Consider the following 27288-nt stretch of genomic DNA (forward strand, 5'->3'; position numbering starts at 1 on the left):
AAATAACACCCCCTTCTTCTTGAGAAATCATTATGATTAGAATGTTCAAATAGGTGAAAAAATCCTTTGTGGAATTATTAAGATTAAAAGGTCATGTTAGATGAAAGTCCTTCATTAAAATAATAAGATTAGAAGGTGAAAGTTTTTTGTGAAAATAATGTCCTTATTTCAAGATTTGTGTTTTAACTGGCAAAGTTTGCCTTATTCAAAAGTCCCATGAGGAAAACAATCCATTGTTATTAACTCTTATAGAAAATGTACAGAAATGGGTGCGTGTGTGCATAAGTGTGATTTTTGGGTGCCCGCGTGGCGTGTATAATTATGGTTTTCACAGATTTGAAAATGACGATAAGGTGAAAACGAGAGACATGTTCTCATGTGTGGGAACATAATGAGAATTAGCAGCGAACCGGATGTTAACGTATCCACCATGAGAGACAAAATGAAAAATCGTCTTTTGCACATGGCTCCACGCATCGCTTCCGCTTGGGAAGAAAAAAATAAGATAACCACAAAAATAATTATCGATTAATGGCAGAGCTCCGCGCCTAAAATAAACACCTCAAATATCACAGTCACTGGGAGCCGATTTGCCACTATAAAACGAGGGTGTTTGAGGGAACCAAAAAGTGGGAGGAGGAGATTCGCCCAGCTGCGTCAGTGAACGCACAGGCAGATTCTCCCACCCGACCTAAAGACATGAAGAAGAAAAAGAAATAAGGCACCAGTGAACTGAAACCGACTACGCTCTCATGTTAGGGGCCAAACGCCTTCAATTCTAAACAATGCCTAATTCACACAAACCAAAGAAGAGAGGAGGAGAAAGAAGACGAAGACGCCGGGCTGCTAGCGCTGATGAAAGAAGATACTCGCTTTCCAGTTACAAGCCAGGACAAGAGATGAAGAAGAACTGAAGCCGATTATGCTCTCATGTTATGAGCCAAACGCCTTCAATTCTAAACAATGCCTAATTCACACAAACCAAAGAAGAGAGGAGGAGAAAGAAGGCGAAGACGCCGGGCTGCTAGCGCTGATGAAAGAAGATACTCGCTTTCCAGTTACAAGCCAGGACATGCATCACCGACAGCAGGATGACCGGCATACCCTAACCCTCTCCATCATCCAAAAGATAAGGTACATTTTACGAACATTCATTCCTTGTCAATTCATACATACCTACAAACAGTTTACGAACATTCATTCCTTGTCAATTCATACATACCTACAAACATTTTACAGACATTTATTCCTTGTCAATTCATACATACCTACAAACAGTTTACGAACATTCATTCTTTGTCAATTCATACATACCTACAAACATTTTACAGACATTTATTCCTTGTCAATTCATACATACCTACAAACAGTTTATGAACATTCATTCTTTGTCAATTCATACATACCTACAAACATTTTACGAACATTCATCTCCTTTGTTAAATCGCATTCCATCCTACGAACACTTTGCCTCTCCTAATACAAATTGTTGGTAGTAAATAAAGTCAGTTCTCAACCTTCAATATTCGTCTGTCTGTAATTATATGGAGTCAGAATCCACACACTTCCAACGTTATTCATTTCATAAATTCTTTGTTGTGGCCTCTATGGCATCCTTTCCCACCCCTAATCCCCTGTTATAAAAACCTTGAGGCCATACATATCATGTTGGAGCGAGAAGAGAGGAAGAAAGAAGGGAAACAAATGGGGAGAAGAATGTTTTGTCGCGTTTAAATACTTTTTGAACTGGCTCCAGCACAAGATTGCTGCTGCTGGTATTTGGTTTTAGAAAAAGCGTTAAAAAAACAATCTTCTAAATTTTCTCATTGGTCGCTTGTATCACGTGATACTGTCTTCAACTATGTCCGCCAGAAATATGTTCATTTTACTTTTGTTGTTGTGAGAAAAGTGTGTGGGCGTATTTGAAATTATGTCGTTGCTGGAAGAACTTATTTTTGTATAAATGCGCAGGAAAATTAAAATTAATAAACGTTCGTTTATCTGCGCGCGAGCATGTGTGCGTGTGTGTGTGTGTGTGTGTGTGTGTGTGTGTGACAGCACATATGTTTGAAAAATATATTTAAAAAGTTATAAAATTCTTAACAATATATGAAAATACATTAACATTTTATCAATTGTTTTTATTTTTTTTTAATCGCATGTACTTTTTAAATAACTATGTTTAATTAAGTTAATATGTTATATATAAAGATATGAGATTAAAGACTAAAAAATAATTGATAAAAGTTGACGCATTTTTATATATTTTTATTTAAAAAATAAACAAAATATAATTGAAAATTGTATCGATGCTGTGCTTTTATATCTAAATTGGGAGACGCGGATGCCAACTTCCGGTGTGTTAAAAAGTTAGTGTCTCGTTTTATTCACCATTACCGGGAATAGATTATTTTAAAGATTGATGTTATACTACCAACAAATTATGCAATTTAACTCGCCGTAAATATTTTTTTTTCTTGGTTTCATTTTCGCAATAGTTACTAGCGAAAATGAAAGACATTCCAAAATTAATACTTGTCTGCTTTAAAATAAATAAATAAATAAATAAATAATAATAATAATAATAATAATAATAATAATAATAATAATAATAATAATAATAATAAATTTATGCATACAAAATATTTTACAAGGACTTAAAATTCTTAAGGCTTTTATTTTATTCAAATAAATTTCTTCTTCAAAAACAGGAGAAAGTTATATAAAAATATGGCTCCCCATTTCATAAAATTCTAAATTGAATACTGTATTTTATTTGTGCTTTATAAATATTTATTTTTAAAATAATTATCTTGAAATATAGAATATTACATTTTATTTATGAATTTTAAATATAATTTATTTTGAAATATTATGGATAACAATTTCAATTAAATTTAATAAATGTTCCGTTATTTCTGTTGTGTGGTTATTTTATTGAACTTGAAAATGTTTTGAAGTACGATAAGTTTGGTTAGAAAACAAGCATTAATTCTGGTTTATTTTCCCTTTCTGCTAGTATAACTCTTCCGAAAATTAAAACAAAAATACTTCCAGCGAGTTAAATTGCATTTTATTCTTTAAGTGAAGTATTTATTTTCCCCTACTTTTTCTTCATAAAATTAAAATTTGTTTTTATGCGCATCCGTACAAAATTTTAAGACTGGTGTATATTAAGAAATAAACTTAAAATAGTTAAATAGCACAATTATTTTTTTTCTTCTAATTAATATATTTATATAGTATTTTTAACTATGAAAACCTAAATAATTAGATTTTTTAAAAAACGTTTCTTTTAAATTTTTATTTTGCGTGATCACGTGATAACATCTTAATTTTCCCACCTTTGAAGATAATTTTTTCTGTGAAATATTTGTATTTAATTTTTTTCCTCAAAAATGAACAAAGACGTAAGTAAAAAAATAAATCGTCTGTATATAATTTTTCAAAAAATATAACAAATATTTTTTTCAGCTTTTTTGTTTATTTGTATGATTTATTTTAATTTTCAGACGAAATATATCGAGTAAATTAAATAAATACCTTATTAAAAAAAAAGATTGCATGAGAATTAATATTTTCTTTGTTTTCCAGTATTTTTGTGTGAAAATTTATGAGGGTACTCATGCAGTTATGCACTTATTGATCCTTGCTGAAATAATAACGTTATTATTTTAAAAGCCATTCTTAACATGGGGAGGGGGTGGTGTTTTGTACCTATTCTGTACTTACAATTGAATAAAAAACATATATTAAACTTTAATTAAACTTGGAAATATGATTTCAAAAATAGCGCGGATCAGTAAGTGCATTATGAGATTAGTTTTTGCCTTTATCTTGCTTTATTTTATAATAAATTGGAAAAAAAAAAATAAAAAAAATTGGGCGGAGTTGTACAACCAACCATCACCCCCATGCGTAATTTCTATACTGATAGGTTTTTTGAATTTTTTTTTCCCTGGATTTTTATTGATTGGACACTAATTAACCAGATTATGAAAAAAAAAAAAAAATAATAAAATAAATAAAATTGAAAAACAAAAATCATGTCGACATTTGAAAGGAGTGCTAATTTTTTGAATTTAGGAAAACTCGTCCCGGGAAAACTCGTCTCGGGAAAACTCGTCTCCGGAAAACTCGTCTCGGGAAAACTCGTCCCCTTTCGCTAGGTAGGAAAACTGGTCCCTTATTGAATAAATATCGATTGAAAACACATTTTATGATCGTTCTTGAAGGAGATATTGCTTTTTAAAATAGACTATAGCCCTCCCCCCATAATATTTTTTAAAAAATATTTTTATTTGTTTAATGTTTTTTTTTTTTTTTTTAAATAAAATCGATTGTCCGTTTTCTACCTAACTGGCTAAGTTCTTAGTGGTTTCACTTATTTTAAAGCGTTTATTATGTTCATACAAAGTTAATTACAATTTTTTTGGTTCTTATTTTAACGATGTTTTTTGGAGTCATAAAAACAATAATAAAAAAACAAAACAAAAAAATTAAAAACTGGGAGCGTTACTTTTTTGTTTTGGTTTTTTAATTATGATAGTTTTTTGTTGTTATGTTTTCGTTTTCTCTCATACCAAATGCAATGCACTCATGCGTTATTTAAAATAATAATTTTATCAATTATCAACATTTATTGTCGTCCTGTCAAATTTTGCAAAAATTAACTAATAAATCAAAAACGAAATATTTTTTGGCGCGAGAGATGCCATGTGCTAACAATCTCTCGTTAACTCATTTTTAATTTTTTAATTTTTACTTCAAAATTCTAAAATCAATCATTCAGAGAAAAAGTAATCACTAAATAAATTTATTAATCAATTTTATTGAAAACTCCGCTATCGTTTATCAAGAATCTTTTTAATTTCATTTTTTGTTGGCTGTTTTTCGTAGGGAGATATAGTTTTAACCACCCTCTCTAAATTATATTTTTAAAAATATTAAAATTTGGGTTTGTATTACTGTACACATAGATTCGAAAAAGTAGTTAAATAAACAAATATATAACAAATAAATGTTATCAAAGGCAAGATAGGTTGGGTTACCCGATAAGTTACTTTTCTACCAAACTGGATATAATTCTCGTGTTTTTATTCAATTTAACATGTTTATTGAGCTCGAAAAGCATACAGTGTTTACCGATGTATTGGAAAATTTAAAATGGCGGCCGACTCTCTCTTTAACACGGTAAGTTCGGAAAAAGGTGTAATAAATCATAAACTAGACAAAATACTGTTAGAAATTTGCTCAATATATATTACCGTGACATAACTTGATATATATTCGGTGTGTTTTTTAATAGTATTTTGTCTAGTTTATTATTTATAACACCTTTTCCCGAACTTATCGTGTTAAAGAGAGAGTCGGCCGCCATTTTGAATTTTCCAATACATCGGTAAATACTGTATGCTTTTTGAGCTGAATAAACATGTTAAATTGAATGAAAACACGAAAATTATATCCAGTTTGGTAGAAAAGTAATTTATCTTGCCTTTGATAACATTTATTTGTTATATATTTGTTTTTTGACAACTTTTTCGAATCTATGTGTACAGTAATATAAACCCGAAAATTGATTAATAAATTTATTTAGTGATTACTTTTTCTCTTAATGATTGATTTTAGAATTTTGAAGTAAAAATTTAAAAATTAATTAACGAGAGATTGTTAGCACATGGCATCCCTCGCGCCAGAAAAATATTTCGTTTTTAATTTATTAGTTAATTTTTGCAAAATTTGACAGGACGACAATAAATGTTGATAATTGATAAAATTATAATTTTAAATAACGCATGAGTGCATTTTGTATGAGAGAAAACAAAAACATAACAACAAAAAAACTATCATAATTAAAAAACCAAAACAAAAAGCAACGAAAAATCGAATCGCTGCCTATTTTTAAATTTTTTGGTTTTGTTTTTAATTATTGTTTTTATGACTCCAAAAAACATCGTTAAAATAAGAACAAAAAAATTTGTAATTAACTTTGTATGAACATAATAAACGCTTTAATATAAGTGAAACCACTAAGAACTTAGCCAGTTAGGTAGAAAACGGACACTTAGAAAATCGATTTTATTAAAAAAAAAAAAAAAGAAAACATTAAACAAGTAAAAGTATTTTGATTTTAAATAACGCATGAGTGCATTTTGTATGAGAGAAAACGAAAACATAACAACAAAAAACTATCATAATTAAAAAACCAAAACAAAAAAGTAACGCTCCCAGTTTTTAATTTTTTTGTTTTGTTTTTTATTATTGTTTTTATGACTCCAAAAAACATCGTTAAAATAAGAACAAAAAAATTTGTAATTAACTTTGTATGAACATAATAAACGCTTTAATATAAGTGAAACCACTAAGAACTTAGCCAGTTAGGTAGAAAACGGACACTTAGAAAATCGATTTTATTAAAAAAAAAAAAAAAAAAAAAATGAAACAAGTAAAAGTATTTTTTTTAAATATTAGGGGGGGGGCTATAATCTATTTTAAAAAATAATATCTCCTTCAAGAATGATCATAAAATGTGTTTTCAATCGATATTTATTCAATAAGGGACCAGTTTTCCTATCTAGCGAAAGGGGACGAGTTTTCCGGAGACGAGTTTTCCGGAGACGAGTTTTCCCGGAACGAGTTTTCCGGGCACCAATTTTTTAGTTACAACGTTCTGGTAAATCGGTCACCCATTTTTTTTTTTTTTTTTTCTAAATACGGAAGTGTCTTCGGAGGTGCTCGGAAAACTCGTCCCGGGAAAACTCGTCCCGGGAAAACTCGTCTCCGGAAAACTCGTCTCCGGAAAACTCGTCTCCGGAAAACTCGTCCCCTTTCGCTAGGTAGGAAAACTGGTCCCGTATTGAATAAATATCGATTGAAAACACATTTTATGATCGTTCTTGAAGGAGATATTGTTTTTTAAAATAGACTATAGCCCCCCATAATATTTAAAAAAAATATTTTAACTTGTTTAATGTTTTTTTTTTTTTTTTAAATAAAATTGATTTTCTAAGTGTCCATTTTCTACCTTACTGGCTAAGTTCTTAGTGGTTTCACTTATTTTAAAGCGTTTATTATGTTCATACAAAGTTAATACCAAATTTTTTGGTTCTTATTTGAACGATGTTTTTTGGAGTCATAAAAACAATAATAATAAAAAACAAAACAAAAAAATTAAAAAAAATCAGGGAGCGATTCGATTCTTCGTTACTTTTTTTGTTTTGGTTTTTTAATTATGATAGTTTTTTTTTTTTGTTATGGTTTTGTTTTTTCTCTCATACCAAATGCACTCATGCGTTTTTTAAAATTATAATTTTATCAATTATCAACATTTATTGTCGTCCTGTCAAATTTTGCAAAAATTAACTAATAAATTAAAAGCGAAATATTTTTTTGGCGCGAGAGATGCCACCCATGTGCTAACAATCTCTCGTTAACTCATTTTTAATTTTTACTTCAAAATTCTAAAATCAATCATTAAGAGAAAAAGTAATCACTAAATAAATTTATTAATTAATTTTATTGAAAACTCCGCTATCGTGTATCAAGAATATTTTTAATTTCATTTTTTGTTGGTTGTTTTTCGGAGGGAGATATAGTTTTAACCTCCCCCCTCTCTAAATTATATTTTAAAAATACAACTTTTTCGAATCAATGTGTACAGTAATACAAACCCTGATAGAATTATAATTTTAAATAACGCATGTGTCATTTGGTATGAGAGAAAACGAAACATAACAACAAAAAAACTATCATAATTAAAAAACCAAAACAAAAAAGTAACGCTCCCAGTTTTTAATTTTTTTGTTTTGTTTTTTTTTATTATTGTTTTTATGACTCCAAAAAAAATCGTTAAAATAAGAACCCCAAAAATTGTAATTAACTTTGTATGAACATAATAAACGCTTTAAAATAAGTGAAACCACTAAGAACTTAGCCAGTTAGGTAGAAAACGGACAATCGATTTTATTTAAAAAAAACAAACAAAAAAACATTAAACAAATAAAAATATTTTTTTTTAAATATTAGGGGGGGGGGGGCTATAGTCTATTTTAAAAAGCAATATCTCCTTCAAGAACGATCATAAAATGTGTTTTCAATCGATATTTATTTAATAAGGGACCAGTTTTCCTATCTAGCGAAAGGGGACGAGTTTTCCGGAGACGAGTTTTCCCGAGACGAGTTTTCCCGGGACGAGTTTTCCTAAATTCGTCTTCGGAAGATATGAAATGGTCCCATGTTCACGAAGGAATGTATTTGTATCGGGAGGCGTACGATATGAAAATTGACAACAAGATGGAAAATTATGCAACATTTCTCCAGCATGGGGTTTGTATTACTGTACACATAGATTCGAAAAAGTTGTCAAAAAAAAACAAAAAACAAACATATTACAAATAAATGTTATCAAAGGCAAGATAAGTTACTTTTCTACCTAACTGGATATATTTTTCGTGTTTTTATTCAATGTAAATGTTTGAGCTCGAAAAACATAGTGTTTACCGATGTATTGGAAAATTCAAGATGGCGCCTCCGCCTCACTCCCTCTTTAACACGATAAGTTTGGGAAAATGTTTTAAAAATAAAAAACTAGACAAAATACTATTAAAAACCCGCCGAATATGTCAACCTATGTCACGATAACATACATTGAGCGAGTTTTTAACAGTATTTTATCCAGTTTTTTATTTATAACACCTTTTCCCAAACTTACCGTGTTAAAGAGAGTCAGACGCCATCTTGAATTTTCCAATACATCAGTAAACACTATGGTTTTCGAGCTGAATAAACATGTTACATTGAATAAAAACACGAAAAATATATCCAGTTTTGTAGAAAAGTAACTTATCTTGTCTTTGATAACATTTATTTGTTATATATTTGTTTTTTGACAACTTTTTCGAATCTGTGTACAGTAATAAAAACCCCAAAGACTAAATAAGTTAAACAAAAACAAAAAAACTCGAAACTTTATGTTCATAAAAAACAATTAAAGAAAGTCATGTTCGTTGTATCTTTTTTTTTTTCTTTGAGAAACAGGCTCGTGCCATTTTTACTTTCTATGGATTTGAAGTTTTGATATACCCTCGTTTTTATTGCTTACAAAATGGGTGACTAATTTACCACAACGTTGTAACTAAAAAGTGAGCACCCTTTCAAATATCGAAATAATGATTTTTTTTCATTTTTTTTTTTTTTTTTTTCATAATCTGGTTAATTAGTGCCCAATCAATAATAATCCATTGAAAAAAATTTCAAAAAACATATCAGTATACAAATTACGGATTATCTTTCAGATGCAAGGTTCATTGTTTACTTGCGGTTTTAACGATATAAGATTCCGTTGTACGGAAGACCAAATCGGCCAAAATGTCTATGATGTTTTTATTGGCGCTTTTCTTCGTATTTTTAATAACATTTTTTTTGCACCATTTACAAGTTCTTTTTACAAATAATTTTTTTAATACTGTAATAGTAAAATAAAGATACATTTATTAATTATACGGAAAAAGTATCTCGTAATGTTTTCACACGAGATTTTTTTCCTGTTGATTTCTCTTTTTTTTAAAATATTAAAATTGATTTACTATTTAAAGTGATTTTAAAGCCTTTAACATGACGGAGTTTATAATGAAAACCAAATTACTGTTAAAATTAAAATAATCTTTATTAGAAATTTGTAACAAAATAACAAAATTATAAAACTATTAGATTAAAATTGAGAACTTTTAATTAAACAACGTGAACATTTTATAATGAGTGTTTTCATGAAATGTATTTTTAATAATAAAAAATAATAATCTTTATTAGAAATTTGTAACAAAATAACAAAATTGAGAACTTTTAATTAAATAACGTGAACATTTTATGAGTGTTTTCATGAAATGTATTTTTAATAATAAAAAAAGTGAACTTTTTTTTACTTAAACTTCATAAAAAAACGTATCCAATATAGAATGTTACTAAAATAATTTTCCTTTATTCGCCGCCGCCAAAGAAATTCTAGCAGATGACTGTTGAAATTTGCACGACTAGTTCCTCGCATCGCTCTGAATTTGGCTTTGCAGATACTCCAGCTACCCTCAATGCGATTTGTGTGAATGGTGGGGTCATTCGGATCTGTAAAATTATAGGTGTGATTTACCACATCATGGTTGGGCAGGGTACTATATGCACGCCAACCATCAGTTATTATCCTTGTGCCAGGTCGCACATACTTCTAAAAAAAATATTTGTAAAAAAAAACTTGTAAATGGTGCAAAAAAATGTTATTAAAAAATACGAAGAAAAGCGCCAATAAAAACATCGTAGACGTATATTATCATTTAAACAGTATATCAATTTAAATATTTAAATTCAGTAAATAAATTTAAATATTTAAATTATGGCCGATTTGGTCTTCCGTACAACGGAATCTTACATCGTTACAACCGCAAGTAAACAAGAAACCTTGCATCTGAAAGATAACCAAATTACGTATGGGGTTGTTGGTTGTACAACTCTGCCAAAAAATTGAATTAATTCGTATTTTAATCATGTAAATTATTTCCAAACAGTTTTATTGACAGCCATAAAACATAAAGACGTAAGTTAACAAGTTTCGGCGCGACGAAATTTTGTAGTCTATAAATGGAGGGTAAATTTTCAGAGGTGGATTTTCTTTTCTTTAAACGACTTTTATAGGTTTTCGACTATGCTGAATACGAAAACCGCATTGAAATTTTGCAGAAATAAGTAGTTATCGAGATATAAAAAGTTGTATTATGCATTGTATACTTTATCGGCCATTTTTTACGCGCGTGCCATAAACAAATCTACTCTATGACTGACCACTACTGCACACTGCACGCGCGTAAAAAAAGATGGCCGCGAAAAATACAATGCATAATACAACTTTTTATATCTCGATAACTAATTATTTCTGCAAAATTTCAATGCAATTTTCGTATTCAGCATAGTCGAAAACTTTTAAAAGTTGTCATTTAAAAGAAAATTGTGGAGGTGGACCTAATCTAAAAAAATACCAAATGGAGTTTTCAGATAAAAAACAATAGTTCCTACTGATTTTTTAAAAATTATATTTTGATACATTTTTATTAGGTACAAGCAAAAATAGGTGGACAAAGATAGAGGGACCTAGTTTTGAAAGCCGATTGCGATTTATCATAATTTTTTTTGTAGGTTTCCGACTACTTTTTGATTGTATTTGAAAGATTAGAGACTAAAGTTAATTTCCTTAAGAAAAAAATATTTGCCCGCGTGAAAAAAAAAGTTATGAAAAATGTTTTCACGGCGAGCTAACCAATTCAGCTAAATTTTGAAGTTAAAAGCAATTCATTGTAAAAATCCTTTAAAAGATAAATATTAGTTTTCTGGGTCTATTTCAAAGATAATTAGTAAAGTAAAGTCCTAATATATTGAATTTAAAAAAAAAAGAGAAAAAAAGAAGCACCTTGTTTGTACAAAAAAATAACTTAATTAACCCTCAAAAAGCAAGTAATTCTACCGTTCGCCAAAAAACGCAACAATTAAAGGTTTGTAAACACGGTTATAAGAAAGCCCAAAATTACAGCCAATCGAAACGCTGTTTCAAAATAAAGTCATGATAGTAAAAGGAGATAGGGGTGTCAGATTTCTTTTTTTTTTTTTTCCCCAGACGTGCATCTGTACATTCCTATTCTGAACGTTTGTATCATTTTTTAATTTAATTATTTTTTATGTTCCTGTTTTTAAATGAATTTTTTTTTTAATTATTGTTCAAGATTATATAAAAATTATGTTACGCCGAAAGTTTCACATTCTTGCAAGCAAGGAAATTATTAAAATTTTGCATAGAAAAATTATGTGAAATCTGTAATTAAAAAAAAAAAGTAGAAATATTTTTGCTATTATAATTTTTTGTGAAAATATTAAATAAACAATGCTTATTTCAATGGTAATATCGATAATTCGACAATTCATTTTTCTTCAAGTTATATCGAATTCATTAATACAGACTTTAGGGGCTTTTTTTGTAATGTTCCTGTAAAAATTATTTTATTCTTGTTTTATTCTTACAAATTACATTGCTTTATTTATATATAAAAAAAAGCATAAATAAATTCTTGCGTTTTTTATTTATTACTGAAAACCATAACGTTAGCAAAGGTATTTTTTTTTTAAAACAAAATACTACATTTCCACTAAGATTTAAATAAAAATAATTAATTCATTATATTCCGTAATCATTATTTGATAAATACTGAAAATTTCATTAAAATTCGTTAATGTCCTGATTTTTGGTGAATTTTTAAGTAAAGGGAGAGGTCAAACGTACCTAATTTTTATTCTGTAAAAAACAAAACAAATAATTCTAAAAACAATCTATAAATGTTTTATGTCTTTTACATATTTAATTTTTATTTTCAGTACATTTATATATAATACATTTATAGTACATTTATACAATAATTGTTTTAATTTTCATATATTTTCTTGTTCTTTATTTTGTTATTTTTGCATTCTCGAAGACACTTGTTCACAAAACAGTCGATAGAGGGCATTCAAAGAACAGGGGTTGATAACTCATCTCGGACACCTTATGTCATTGACATGCAGAGGTGCCAATTGTTTTTCCGCTATAAAAAAAAAAAAAAATACTTGATGAAATCAGTGAATTTTTTTTCCGGAGAACTTCATTTCATAACGGATACATACAATATAACCTTTTTTCGATATTTTTATTTTTCAATGGCTTAATTAAACTGTACAAGTACCCACTTATTAATAAATAATACAGAAAAATCTGGCAAAGTCATTAAATTACGGCTTGAGTGGATTATATATATGCATTAAATGTTTTATTTTTTTGTTAAATATATGGGGAACCATTCCAAGTTAAAATCTATTGAAACGTTCACATTTTGCATTAAGAAATACATACTTTAAGTATGTAAACATTAGTTGAAGAAAACCAATTATCCAAATGAGACGGCCATATTGGATAACTTATTTTTTTTTAACTAATGTTTACATATTGCAAGTGTGTATTTTTCAATGGTGTATAAATGTTTAAATAAAATGTATGAATAAAATAAATAAAAAGTGTATAAATAAAATATAAATAAAATAAATAATAAATAAATATAAATAAATGTATAAAAATATAAATAAACAAATAAATAATAAAAAATAATAGTATTATTGTAGTATAGTTCTAGCTATTGTCGCAGCCAATGTGTCATTGATGGGTATGGTTGTAGGCCATCTGCTAAATCTGTCAATTATGGTGACGATGTGGGCGTGTCCTTTTAAGGTGGGTAATGGCATTTCCAAGTTCACATGGATATTGGTAAATCTAGCATCAGCTGAAAGTGCCTAGTGCTGACTTTGTGTACCTGTGGATTTTTAACAAATCAACACCCAAAGAAAGACTTAATTTTCAAATCTTTTTCACTACTTGCTTGGAAGCCTATCAAAAAATATATAAATGATGAGTGACTTCTTTTTAACCTCACTCTTCTTTTCTCTTTTCACTTTCTCTCATCAATGTCTTCGTTGCTACTTCCTCGTCAGCATAACGAAACCCACCTCAAAGCAACATACGGGAGAGAATGAGCAAATATTGTTATTATCATTAAAAATTTGGAAGAAACTTTTGCATTTATACTGACCATAAGCCTTTGACATGTGCACTGCATACACATAGATAAATATGGCCGACAAGAAATCAGACATTTTGATTATATAGCCCAATTTACCACCGATATCAGCTACGTCAAGGGACAAGAAAACATTGTAGCAGACGCATTATCACAAGCTACAATTACCTCGTTAAATTCTAGTTCACTAGGTATGGATTTAATTGCACAAGAACAAGACGGATGAAACACTCACAGACATACAACAGAAAACGTCTTTACAACTGAAAAAAATGCGCGTACCCTTTCTACAACAACTTTTTATTGTGACACAGCAAAAAACCAATCACGTCCATACGTAGCGGCAAAAAAAACAATCACGTCCATACGTAGCGGCAAAAAAACCAATCACGTCCATACGTAGCGGCAAAAAAACCAATCACGTCCATACGCACAGCAAAAAAACCAATCACGTCCATACGCACAGCAAAAAAACCAATCACGTCCATACGTAGCGGCAAACATCAAACAAGTTTTCCAACATTTCCATAATTTATCCGATCCAGGCAGAAGAGCCACTGTAAAAAATAATAGAAGACCATTTTGTTTGGCCAAATAACACAAAGAATAAAATTCACAGGCACACAGTCACCACTGGACACTTCCAGCACGACCAATATCCACGTCGACTTGTTAGGACCATTACCCACCTCAAAAGAACACGCCCATATCCTCACCATAGTCAACAGATTTAGCAGATGGCCTACAGCCATACCTGTCAAGGACACATAGGTTGCGACAATAGCTAGAGCAATACTACAGGATTGGATAGCGACGTTTTACTTTTGAAATCATGACTCTATAATAATATATACGAAATCTGGACAAATTAAAATATCATATTTAAGCGTATTTTACCCCCCACTCACAAGTAATAATAATAATAATAATAGTAATGGTGGTGGTGGTGGGGGAGCTCAAAGTCGTAAATAAATAAAATAATGATGAAGGTGGGGCAGACTGAACTTTTCCCAAAGTAAAAAAATCGGAAATTAATTATAAGGGTGGAATGAAGGACCCAACATCAAAACAAGACTGTCGTAAATTCAAGCTCAAGAAATCGATTTACTTAAATGTTGCATGTGAAATTAAACCCCCTTCCAAATCTTTAAATATTGATTTTTTTTTTTTTTTTATAATCTGGTAGCTTAGTGTCTAATCGATAATAATCCGCAGAAATAGTTGAAAAAGGAAAAGGAAAAAAATTGTAAGGTGGGGTGGGAGGAGCGGTTAAAGTGAACGTAAATATTTACCAACAAAAGCATTTTTAATGCATGCACAATTTATTTTCTCAAAAGCCGTAATTTTGTGACTTTTTAAAAAAAATCTTTATGATGTATGTATTCGACACGGGATGAAGATGTCATATTCCAATAATAACGTAAATTGACCAAGTAGGATTTTTTTTAACTAAGAAAATCAAATTTTATGACTCGTTTTTTGGTCAGCCATGATTTTGATCCACTATAAACAAAGGGGAAGCAACTCAATTCAAAGTGCCTAGATTAAATTTGGCCTTAAAATCGTAAATTTTTATTTTCTTGAAAAAAAAAAATACTTGTTCAATTTATGATTTTTTTTTTAATATGACGTTCATTTTGTAACAAATGGTTTCTGTTCTGCTAGATCTACAGCAGATGTGCTTAGTTATATCTCATAGGATTAGTGAATCTCTCGACAGAGGCAACCTTTCTAGGGCAATTGCTCTTGACATATCAAAGGCTTTTGATAGAGTATGGCATAATGGTTTACTTCACAAGATCTCCAGCTACATCTGGCATCAATTAAAATGAATGGCTCTCGTCTTGGGGAGGCCTCAAGTTTTGGCAGGCTTCTGGGCTTGACCTTTACTCCTGATCTTATCAAATCTGTTGCCAAGGCCGCTGGAAAAATGGTGGGATCCTTCTATCGATCCAGTAGATATCTCACTGCTGATGCAATTTTCTATCTATATAAGAGCCAGATACGTCCAAGGATGGAATACTGTTGCCACATATGGGCAGGAGCTGCAAGAAAGGACTTGTGTTGCCTTGATAGGGTTCAAAATAGACTTTGTGGCCTGGTGGGAGATGTCCTTTTCTCTTCGCTGCAACCTCTATCTCACAGAAGAGATGTTGCGAGTTTGTCTCTGCTTTATTGTTATTTTCATGGAAAGTGTTCGACTGAGCTTCAATCTATGGTCCCCCCTCACCAAACTTTCACAAGAAACACTCGTCTAGCTGAAAACACTATCAATAATTCCTCCCACTCTTTATCTGTGCCTAAACCTAAACGTAGATTCCATGATCAAAACTTTTTTCTTAGAACTGCATGCCTGTGGAATTGTCTTCCATTTTCCTGCTTTCCAGCCGTCTATAATATGGTTGTCTTCAAGTCCAACCTGAACAAGTTTCTGATGAGCCGTTCCACTTAAGTTAACTAATTTACCAAACTTCCATTACTATCGATTACTATATTGTCCTTTTGACTACTCTACACTCTTTAACCATTATCCTTGAGTGCCCTATCGGTCTTGATAAGTGGTGCCGCCTATGTAAAAAAAAACATCTTACAGATTTTTCTCTTTCTTTTTTTAATAAGTGTAATGTAACGGAAATGGGCAACTCTACACCCAGCCATATTCGTGTCAAGTGAAAACCTCAAATGGAGCAAATAGTAAGGATTTTATGCTGGACCTCAAAATCAACAGAGATTAGACCATTCCTGTAATGATCTGGTCCCTGTTGATTTTGCGGTGGGAGTTTAGTTCTGTGCAGTTCTAGGAGGTCCATCCTCTCAGGCTTTGCCTTCTCTCTTTGATAAGGGGTTAGTTTATTAGTAATTGCCTGAGCGCCTTCACCGGCAAATGTCGACGTGACTGCCCCGGCACTTTTTCAGGTCAGAGTGCCCCTCCTCTGAGGTGCTGACTTATCAATCCCACTTTCTGACCCTAGTGTCTTTCTTGCAGTGGGAAAGAACTAAATACCCTAATAGGTCAAACTTTCGTTTTTATTGTAAAACAATAGGTACCTCCAACGCATAAAAAAACCATGCATATTTATCTACATGTAACACGATGTAACTGTAATTTAATATTATCGTCATAACTTTTATACAATTTAAAAAAAGCTTCAAATAAACTAGTAATGTTAAAAAAAATTTTTTTACAGCATACAAAAATAATTAAGATGTGAGACCAAAATAGTGTTTACATTAACGATGCCTTAAAACAACGTTCCTATGTAGTGATCATTTTGTTTAAAAAATCTAGCAAAAATAAACTAGTCAGAATTTCAAGAAATTTTTTATATGTATTCAATTTTAAATTAACCTATATTTTAAAAGTTTACGTTAATTGTGTGAGGGGAAATATTTTGTTTTTAGGTGTTCTAACCCACCACCCATATTTCATGTTACAAAAAAATAAATAAATTTAAGTTCATAAAAATTGCAACCATTTTTAAAGCTGGAACGTTTAAATAATTAAAACATAGTTATCTATATATATATATAAATCTCACCTGTCTGTTTAAATGTATGTATGTATGTCTGCCTAAAACTTTCAACAGAGGAAACAAATTTTCACAGGATCGGAACAGTTTTGAAGCTCAACCCTTCGGACGACAAATATTGAAAAATTGGCTAAAAACATTAATTCTTTCACCCTCAATTGGCCACGTTTCTACAGGGAGGAGGTCCCTTTTTTTGTCAATATTTTCAAAAGTCATCCCCCTTTTCGATGGACTAGTCTTAATTTAAACTTTTGTTACTTCCAGTTTGGCGATGGATGCAACAGCAAACCTCATGGGTTTTTTTTTTCATGTTCTTTTCCTTCTTCACAGTATGGATTTGAGCCTGCCTGCCTACTACCACTTTCTTTTTCTTTTTTTGCTCAACACACACCTCCGAACACCCAGGCAACACCAGGTATCCAGGCTAGTTTTTATCTATCTATATATATAAAAGGCAAAATGTGTGTGACCATTTCGTGTATGTCTTCAAAAGGCTTTTCTCGCACACGCTCCCGGGGTCGTTACTATATCTTAAAACTGTGTATATCGGTCCTAGATAATAATATGTAGGATTTGGGAACGCATGTAGCTTATAGATTTATTTACGTCGACTTTTACAAAATTATTGCTATTTTGGCTTCTTGTGTGTTGATTGGGCTTTTTAGTTTAAATATGTGAAACTAAACTCAAACGACGTCTTCTCGGCATTGCGCTGGGAAAAACGTCCAGAAGTAATCAGCTTTGATCAATGTTGTATATCAGTCTGGACAATTATCAGCTTTGATCAATCTTGTATATCAGTCTGGACAATTGGGAGCTGCTTTCCCCTCCCCAACATCTGTTGGGGGAAAGAAACAGTCAAATTTGGGTTTGCGTGACTTCTATTTGACCTTCTTTTAATTAGGTCAAATGGAAGCAGCAGAGTTAACTTTTATTGCGCACGCCTGTTTTTATAGTTAAATAAATAAATTCAAACCGTCTTAAAGATGTATGTCGCCGTGGCTCAATGGTTAACGTCGCATGTTTTTTTTGTTCACACATTAATTTCTAACTCAAGGGTACGGTTCGATCCTCATACACTCACCTACCAAAACATTTTTTTTTTTTATTATTATTTAACCCCCACCACCCCCACCTCAAGACACCCGGACATCGCCGGGTACCCCCCCCTAGTATATATATAAAAGCGAAAATGTGTTTGTGTGTGTTTGTATGTCTCGCAAAAACTTTCGACAAAGGCAATGGATTTTCACAAGATGGGTATCATTTTCAAGCTCGAACCTTCAGCCGACAAAATTGGCCAAAAACATTCGTTCCTTCTCCCTCAACCAGACCCTTTTCTACCTATGAGGGGTGGAAAAAAAATCGTATCTTCATGACAAGATGGCTTCTACGCATGCACAAATAACATCGGAACTTGAGTTAGTTTAAATATTACAAAAAACGACCCAATTTCGTCAACGCCCTCTTAGCTCAGTTGATTAAAGCGCAGCGTCATTATCTAGAGGTTGTAAGTTCAAATTGTGATGTGAGATGTCTTCTTTTTTTTTTTTTTCGATTTTTAATGTTTTAATATTGAAACAGGGTATTTATGCCATTTATCATGTTTGTTTTTTTTTGTTGTTTTTTTATTTTACAGATTTATTTAAGAAGTTGTTCGGTTTTTTTTTCTCCATCACATTCGCATTTTCATTTTTGTTTTTATTTTTCCGACTCATTCATCAGCATTACGTTCGTTATTTTTTATTTTTCGATTTTTTTAAGAAGTTTTAGCATTATTTTTTTTATTTAATATTCAAACAGGGTTATTACGCCGCTTATTCTTTTGTTTTGATTTACCCTTAAAAAATCAATATCATTATGTTTCAAAACAATGTTTTTTTTTCTTGATAATATATATTATAATTTGTTAAATTACAACAAAAAACAGAATTCTAAAAGATAATTCATTTTTAAAAGATTTAAATAGAAAATTCCAATATTCTGCGATATGAAGTTTTAAACAGATTTTTGGGTAAGGTTTTCTAATTTAAAAAATTTTTTTCAGATAATACAAAAAATTACTATTGGCAATTATAAAATAGCAAATTCAAATACAACTTGAAACTATTTTATTTGTTAAAAGATATTTACTTCTTGGGTGGGGGATCAACTTGATTATAGCGCCTATTTTAAAAAAATGTATGTTAATTTTATTAACATAAACCATAGTAAAAAAAAAATGTTTCTTCCCTGATTCAATTAAAGCAGTTTCCATAAAAAGTATGTACATTTATACGATAGACACAAAATGACGTGACTGATAGTGCATAAAATATTTGTGATTTTACACAAAAATTTGAACATCCCTATAAAACAAATGGCATGAAAGAAAAGGTAAAACTTTTGTAAACAATTTCATTTTTTTACATATATTTTACAAAAATTAATAATACTTGATTAAATTTTGCATTAGTATTATAGAAATATACTATTTATTAAATATTTATCAATTTCTTTATATGTATTTGAAAAAAAGGTGCAACTTATTATTGTATATTTTCAAACAAAGGCATTTTCAGGGACAAATATTATTACGAATTTATGTGTCCTGTTCAAATTATAAATTCCAAAATTTATGAAACATAATCCAGTAGGAGACGTGTTAGAGCTAATTTTCGGAAAAAAAAGCATGGAGTATTATTGAGAATAAAGCAAGATGGTCTCTCTTTCCTTTTATTCTTTCTTGTTTTCTCTTTCCTTTGCTCTTTCTTTTTTTCTCTTTGTCCATTTATTTTCTATCTCTTCTTTTTCATTAATCTCCCTCTTCCTCTTACATAAATACGAGTAGTTGAGTTTTTAATAAAATTTTCAAGTTTTTATATTTACACATAAATGATAAGTACGGCCAGTCAAATAATTCAAACTCAGTTGCAAATTTACCTTTTAACTATGCAGTATTCAAAGCCATCAGTAATTAACATAGGAAAGTAGAGAATTTAAATTTTTTATTATGCCAAATCAGCAAACATATACTCAACAGCAATGTCTCTTATATATATTAGTGGCCTGTCGAGACATCAGGGGAGAAAATCAAGCAAAAAAAAACCTAACCAAAATTCATCCCAAAGCAGCAAAACTAAAGCTGGCTTGCCAAGACGCTATATATACAAATATAGGCCAATTTGGGCATATTGGTTTGAAAATATAGGTACTTTTTTTAACAATTGTCATAAAATTTTAACTATAGAATAGTATTATTATTTTCGAAAAGCCTGCAAATTTTAATGTAGTTTTGTCTTGGAGGAACAAAGATACGAGCATTTCAATAATCAATTTGACTACGAGTGTGTGTGTGTGTGTGTATATATATATATATATATATATATATATAAAATCTTGATATTGAAAATGTTTCAAATTTTCAAAAAACCATATAAACCTGTAAGAAAGGTATACAGAATTTTAATTATTCGACAAGGAGTACAGATAAAATAAGAAAAACCTTATTCTATGGAGTTTCGAAGAATGCAATTCTTCTCATCAGAGGGAAGAGGTTTGTTAAATATACAATAAAATTTGCAGGTTAATGCATCACAGGAAACAAATAATATGAAGTTTATCATATTTGCACGAAAAGTCATTTAACTGTTTGAGACCGTTTATAGGGATTCAAGGATATTGAGAAAGCAAGAAATGGGGGGAAAAAGGGGAGAAAAAGGATCTGATAAAAATCCAATGGGAAAGATGATAAAATTCAGAACAGGAAAAATCTGGGTCTGTTGAAAATGCATTGGTAATCCATGAGAAAATATAGATATAAATGTTCAGGGTAAATTTGAGCTTCAAGAAAAATGACCAGGTAGTTGAGAAGTAAAGATATGCAACGTTTTTATTTTAAATGGGACAGGTCGAGATTAATCTTTCTAAATCTGTTTTTAGAACAGATAAATATAGGTCAGAAAGGGTCAATTTGACTCAGACAGAAATGTAATTCAGGTTGATAATTTTAATGCAGAATTATAAATTAGTTATAACTAGCCACACACACACACACACACACACACACATACACATGAATGTGTAAATGTATACATGCATATACTCACATATATAAAAAGTATACAATAAAAAAATAAAATAAGGTGAAACAATATAGGAAAAAAATGAGACTAAAGGGGGGAAAAAACTCATGCACAAGCAATACGGATACAGCAGCAGTCTTACAAAAAAATAAATAAGCTCATAAGAGTAGTGGTTGATGGGCAGAAATCAGAAGTTCTCAGTATTAATGCTGGAGTCTCTCAGGGGTCCATCTTGGGCCCAACTCCCTTCCTGATCTACATTAATGATCTTCCAAATCACATCCTTACATCATTCATAGACATTTATGGTGATGACACTACTATCTATGGTAGCACATTTAAGATCGTAAACGACCAAGTTCTCTCTGATTCTCTCTCCTCTGATCTTGAGCGCGTGGTACAATGGGGAAAGAGGTGGCTTGTTACTTTTAATGCATCTAAAACCAAGCTTTTATCTTTACATCATCAACGCTCTGATCCCCATCTGGCATCAATTGAAATGAATGACTCTCGTCTTGGGGAGGCCTCATGATTTGACAAGCTTCTGGGCTTGATCTTTACTTGTGATTTTAAATGGAACACATACGTTAAATCCGTTGCCAAGGCCGCTGGAAAAATGGTGGGACCTTCTATTGATCCAGTAGATATCTCGCTGCTGATGCAATTCTATATCTATATAAGAGCCATATACGTCCAAGGATGGAGTACTGTTGCCACATTTGGGCAGGAGCTGCTAGACAGGACTTATCCTGCCTTGATAGTTCAAAATAGATTTTGTAGCCTCGTAGGGGATGTCCTTTTCTCTTCCCTGCAACCTCTTTCTCACAGAAGAGATGTTGCGAGTTTGTCTCTGCTTTATTGTTATTTTCATAGCAAGCGCTCGGCTGAGCTCCAATCTATGGTCCCCCCTCACCAAACTTTCACAAGAAACACCCGTCTAGCAGAAAACACTATCACTAATTTCCCCCACTCTTTATCTGTGCCTAAACCTAAACGTAGATTCCATGATCAAAGCTTCTTTCTTAGAACTGCATGCCTGGAATTATCTTCCGTTTTCCTGGTTTCTAGCTGACTACAATCTGGTTGTCTTCAAGTCTAACGTAAAAAAGTTTTTGATGAGCCGTTCCATATAAGTTAACAAATTTATCAAATTTCCATTACTAACGATTACTATATTGTCCAATTTCTACTGTACACTCTTTAACTCTTATCCTTGAGTGGCCTCTTGGTGATGCCTATGTAAAAAAAATAACTAAGGGAATAGAAGAAATCTTTTATATTGAGTAAATTTATAGCTGTAGGTTTAAGATGTGAGCTAAACAATTTCGAATTGGCTATATTTGAATTTTTTTCTCATGTTTACATTGAAAAATAAGTTCACTCTTGGAATCAAGTTGATACTTTGAGGGGAAGTAATTATCATAGCTTCAGATATGCAGAGGTGACATAACTTAGAATCTGGAGTTTAAGACTTAGACTTTAAGAATAGCCCAATTTATAGAGAAAGGGATGTTTTTAGATTTAAGTTTTATGATTAAAGTGATTAGGGAATTTTCCTGGTTATTATCAGTGATTGCATTATTGAAGGAAGAATTGTGGTTAGATATTCTAACCTTTTATCAAGGTAAAAGTAGTGCTAATATAAGTGTATATTTTACCTGGCGTTCTTGTAGTGTTAATGCTATGTGGATTTCTGTTAGGAATTGGGGTTGGATTATGGTTTAATTCATGGTTCTTATGATTAGCAATAGTAGATTCAATTTTTACTGGGATATTTTAATCTATATTCAGAGAAATTATTATTTCAGTGTTGTGAGAAAAATGAGGCGGGGTTATCATTATTAATGTCATTATTGCTATTATTATTGTTGCCATCATTATTGATATTATTATGTGTGTTGTTAATTGTGACATTTGTGGATGGATCGGTTGATTCACTAATTGGAGTTGCATTTTGAATAGTAGACAGATGGAGGGTTTCTGTCATGGTAGGATTATTTGTGACTATTGTAGGGTGTTTCGAGGTAACTCAGTAACAGTACATGAATATATGGCATCCCTGTGGATGCAATCGTTTATGATCAGATTGAACTGCGAACTTTATAAACAATTTTATTGGTTGCATTTTTGGAGGTGACACTTTATAAGTAAAAAAAAAAAAATTATTTTTAATTTGTAGTATTTGTGAGCATATCTGATTACTTGATCAAATAAATCAATCAGAACCGAATGAAATGTGTAGAAAACAAAAAATTTGGAGCAACGTGCAGGTATAAGCCCAGATAAAATGAAAAGGTCTGGTAAAAAATTATCGCATTGTGCCCAGTTCTTTCAAGATTCAATTCCTCCAATCTCAAACAAAAGGATAGCTAATTCCAATTTCCAGAATTTTCAGTCAATGACGCTTTTAAGATATTGCAATAATGTGTATTATCTCCAAGAGATCATGTGGAAAAATAATGTCTGTTACAAATAGTTGGATGAAAACGTCTTGAAAAGGGAAATTGGTATCGACATACAGGTGTAAAACCCGTTAAGCATCCTCTTTCATTGCCTTAAAATGTTTGTTACCCAAATCAGAGCTACAAACATAAAACCATTTAGTAACATGGCATTTAGTTACATTGTTTAATTGCTTTCAAGGTGTCTTTTTAAAAAAGATTTTTTACTAGCACTTTCTTCAGACAAGGCGTGAAGCCACTTTAGGTAAGGAGCTAACAAGATGAAAGCTGATGATCACAAATGCCTATTGGCTTCAGTCTTGAAAAGACCAAAGCTATAGTTAGGAGGAAAACAGTCAATAGGAAGAGAATTCCACAAGCCTACAGTTTGTGGAAAGAAGCTACTGGAATTAGAAGCTGTATGACAATGAAGTATTGATACCAAACAGCAAATTGATGGCGACAATTAAACCAACAAGTCAAACAAACTAGAACAAAGGAATAGATCAGACAATTCTGAAGAATACATACTATATATTATGAGAAAGTGAAGAAAAGAAAGGGTAGGACCATTCAAATTGAAACTGGCATAGGGCCAACTACTTCTCTAGACAAATTCATAATTAAAGGATACTCCAACTTAACATGTAAATCTGACCCCCAAGATTGCCATGGACATGGAATATGTGCCTACATCAAAGATGGCTTTCTATGTGGTAGGGATATCTCCAGAGAAGACCCTAATTTACCTTATATGTGCTTTCGGGTTGCACTAGCTCCTGTATGTCGATACCAATTTCCCTTTTCAAGACGTTTCCACTGCATTTATATTTGCCCTCTATCGCCCCCACAACAGTGGGGTTACTATCCTTAAGAGCATATTTTGACATCCTGTCTGCTCATCCTTCGGCTAACATTCACATTTGCGGTGACTTCAATGTCCATAATGTAAAATGGCTGACCCACTCAAATAAAACCGATGACCAGGGGGAGGTTTTGTCATGATTTTGCCATTGTCTATGACCTCACTCAGATTGTTCACGAACCCACCCGTGTGCCCGATACACCCGGTCAATATGCAAGCCTTCTAGACCTTTTCCTCACAACTTCCCCTGAGCTGTGTTCATGTTCCGTTCTATCTCCTCTGACCAGTCTGTTGTAACAGTTAAGATAAAAATGAAATGTAATAAGTCTTCAGACATACCTCTCCACAGTACTGTATATCGATACTCTATGGCTGACTGGGATAGCTTCCGTACATTCATATCTGACCTACCTCTGCATTCCATGTTTAAAAAGGATGTGTCCTCTATAGTATCAAACCTGACCGAATGGTTAATTGTAGGTATAGACCGATTCATACCATCCAAAAAATTCCAACAAAAACCTTACAGCCAGCCATGGTTCTCCCCTGAATGTGCTGCTGCTATCGTGCACAGAAATCACTTTTTCCATAGCTACTAACGTAATAGATGTACTGAGACTAAAGCTGCTTTCAGGACTGCCAGCAACCACTGTAAAAGAGTAATAAAAAATGCAAGAGAGCTATATGCTCAGTCTGTTAAATCCAAAGTAGCTGAGCAGTGGCTTGGTTCCCACCAGTTCTGGCAAATAGCAAACAGGATCTTGAACAGAAGCGTGCATTCTATCCCAACTATCATCAATGGACCTGAGGTCATCTTGTCAGCATCAGACAAGGCCAGACTATTTGCCAAGAACTTTGCAGCTAATTCTATCCTATGCGACAATGACCATCAACTCCCTGTATTTCCACCTATAACAGACAACACGCTATGCAACATACAAATATCTGTGCATGAGGTTGCCAAGCTAATCAAGAACCTTGATTCCAGTAAAGCAACTGACCCTGATGGCATTCCAGTTATAGTGCTGAAAAAGCTCCAACCAGAATTGCCCCCATACTTACAAAACTGTTTAAGCGTTGCCTTAAGGAGAAGTGCTTTCCAACACCCTGGATTTAAGAATTCAGGTGAAGTACAGGTCAGTACAGACCAATAAGTCTCCTGTGTGTCATGAGTAAGTTGTTGGAATCCATATTAAATAAAGAAGTAGTCAACCACGTCAACAGAAACAACCTTGTTAGTGACATGCAATATGGTTTCCGCTCTGCAAGATCTACAGCAGATGTGCTAATGGTTATATCACATAGGATTAGTGAATCTCTTGACAAAGGTTTCCTTTCTAGGGCAATTGCTCTTGACATATCAAAGGCCTTCGATAAGGTATGGCATAAGGGCCTACTTCACAAGATTTCCAGCTACGGTATTACTGGAAATGTTTTCTCAATCATTTCTCTCTGATAGGTTCATAAGAGTAGTGGTTGATAGGCAGAAATCAGAGGCCCACAGTATTAATGCTGGAGTCCCCAAGGGGTCCATCCTGGACCCAACTCTCTTCCTGATCTACATCAATGATCTCTCAAAACACATACTTAAATCATTCATTGACATCTATGCTGATGACACGACCATCTATGGCAACACATCAAAGACTGTAAATGACAACGTTCTCTCTAATTCTCTCTCCTCTAATCTTGAGCGCGTGGTACAATGGGGAAAGAGGTGACTGGTCACTTTTAATGCATCCAAAACCAAGCTTCTATCTTTACATCATTAACGCTCTGATCCCCATCTGGCATCAATTGGGATGGATGGCTGTCGTCTTGGGGAGGCCTCATGTTTTTACAAGCTTCTGGGTTTGACCTTTACTCCTGATCTGAAATGGAACACGTACATCAAGTCTGTTGCCAGGGACGCTGGGAAAATGGTAGGATCCTTCTACCGCTCCAGAAGATATCTCACTACTAATGCAATTCTCTATCTTTATAAAAGCCAAGTATGTCCAAGGATGGAGTACTGCTGCCACATCTGGGCAGGAGGTGCTAAAAACAGCCTATCCTGCTTTGACAGAGTACAAAATAGACTTTGTGGTTTAGTGGGGATGCCCTTTTCTCTTCCCTGCAACCTCTCTCCCACAGAAGAGACGTTGCGAGCCTGTCTTTGTTTTATCATTATTTCCATGGCAGGTACTCGTCTGAGCTCCAATCCCTCGTCCCCCCTCTCCAATCTTTCACAAGAAACACTCGTCTGGCTGAAACTACTGTCAATAATTTTCCCCACTCTTTATCTGTACCTTAATCCAAACGTAGATTCCATGAGTAAAGCTTCTTTCTTAGAACTGCACGCCAGTGGAACTCTCTGCCGCTTGCCTGTTTTCCATCTGACTACAACTTGGACGTCTTCAAGTCCAACATAAACAAACTCCTGCCAAACTGCCCCCTTAAGTAAGACACTCTATCAAAACCCCCAATACTAATGATTACTACAATACTATCTCATAGATTACTGTACACGCAATAACCCTTATCCCTGAGTGGCCTTCGGGCCTTGATAAGTGGTGACCCCCATGTAAAAAAAAAAAAAAAAAAGATGTGTTATTTCACCTTATCAAGAACCCTCAAGTGAGGCAGCAGTTCACTAACTTAAATATGACAACAGTACTCCATACATGGTCTGGTAGTAGATCTGTAGAGATAGAAAATAGCTTCGGGTGTGAAAAAGTGCTGGGAGAGAGCTTGCAAAAATGCTGAAAG

General features: G+C 32.2%; 1 protein-coding gene across 1 annotated transcript in view; it reads left to right on the forward strand.

Moving 5' to 3' along the window:
- Positions 1 to 3311: 3311 nt before the first annotated feature.
- Positions 3312 to 27288, forward strand: part of LOC145263940 (uncharacterized) — a 756801-nt gene continuing 732824 nt past the window's right edge. The window contains exon 1 of the mRNA XM_080121014.1: positions 3312 to 3410. Coding sequence (XP_079977140.1) covers positions 3399 to 3410 — 12 coding nt within the window. The 5' untranslated portion in view covers positions 3312 to 3398. The remainder of the gene's footprint in view (positions 3411 to 27288) is intronic.

The sequence above is a fragment of the Euprymna scolopes genome, chromosome 39 (assembly GCF_053919585.1).
Source record: "Euprymna scolopes isolate OS-2025 chromosome 39, ASM5391958v1, whole genome shotgun sequence".
Classification (NCBI taxonomy): Eukaryota; Metazoa; Mollusca; class Cephalopoda; order Sepiida; family Sepiolidae; genus Euprymna; species Euprymna scolopes.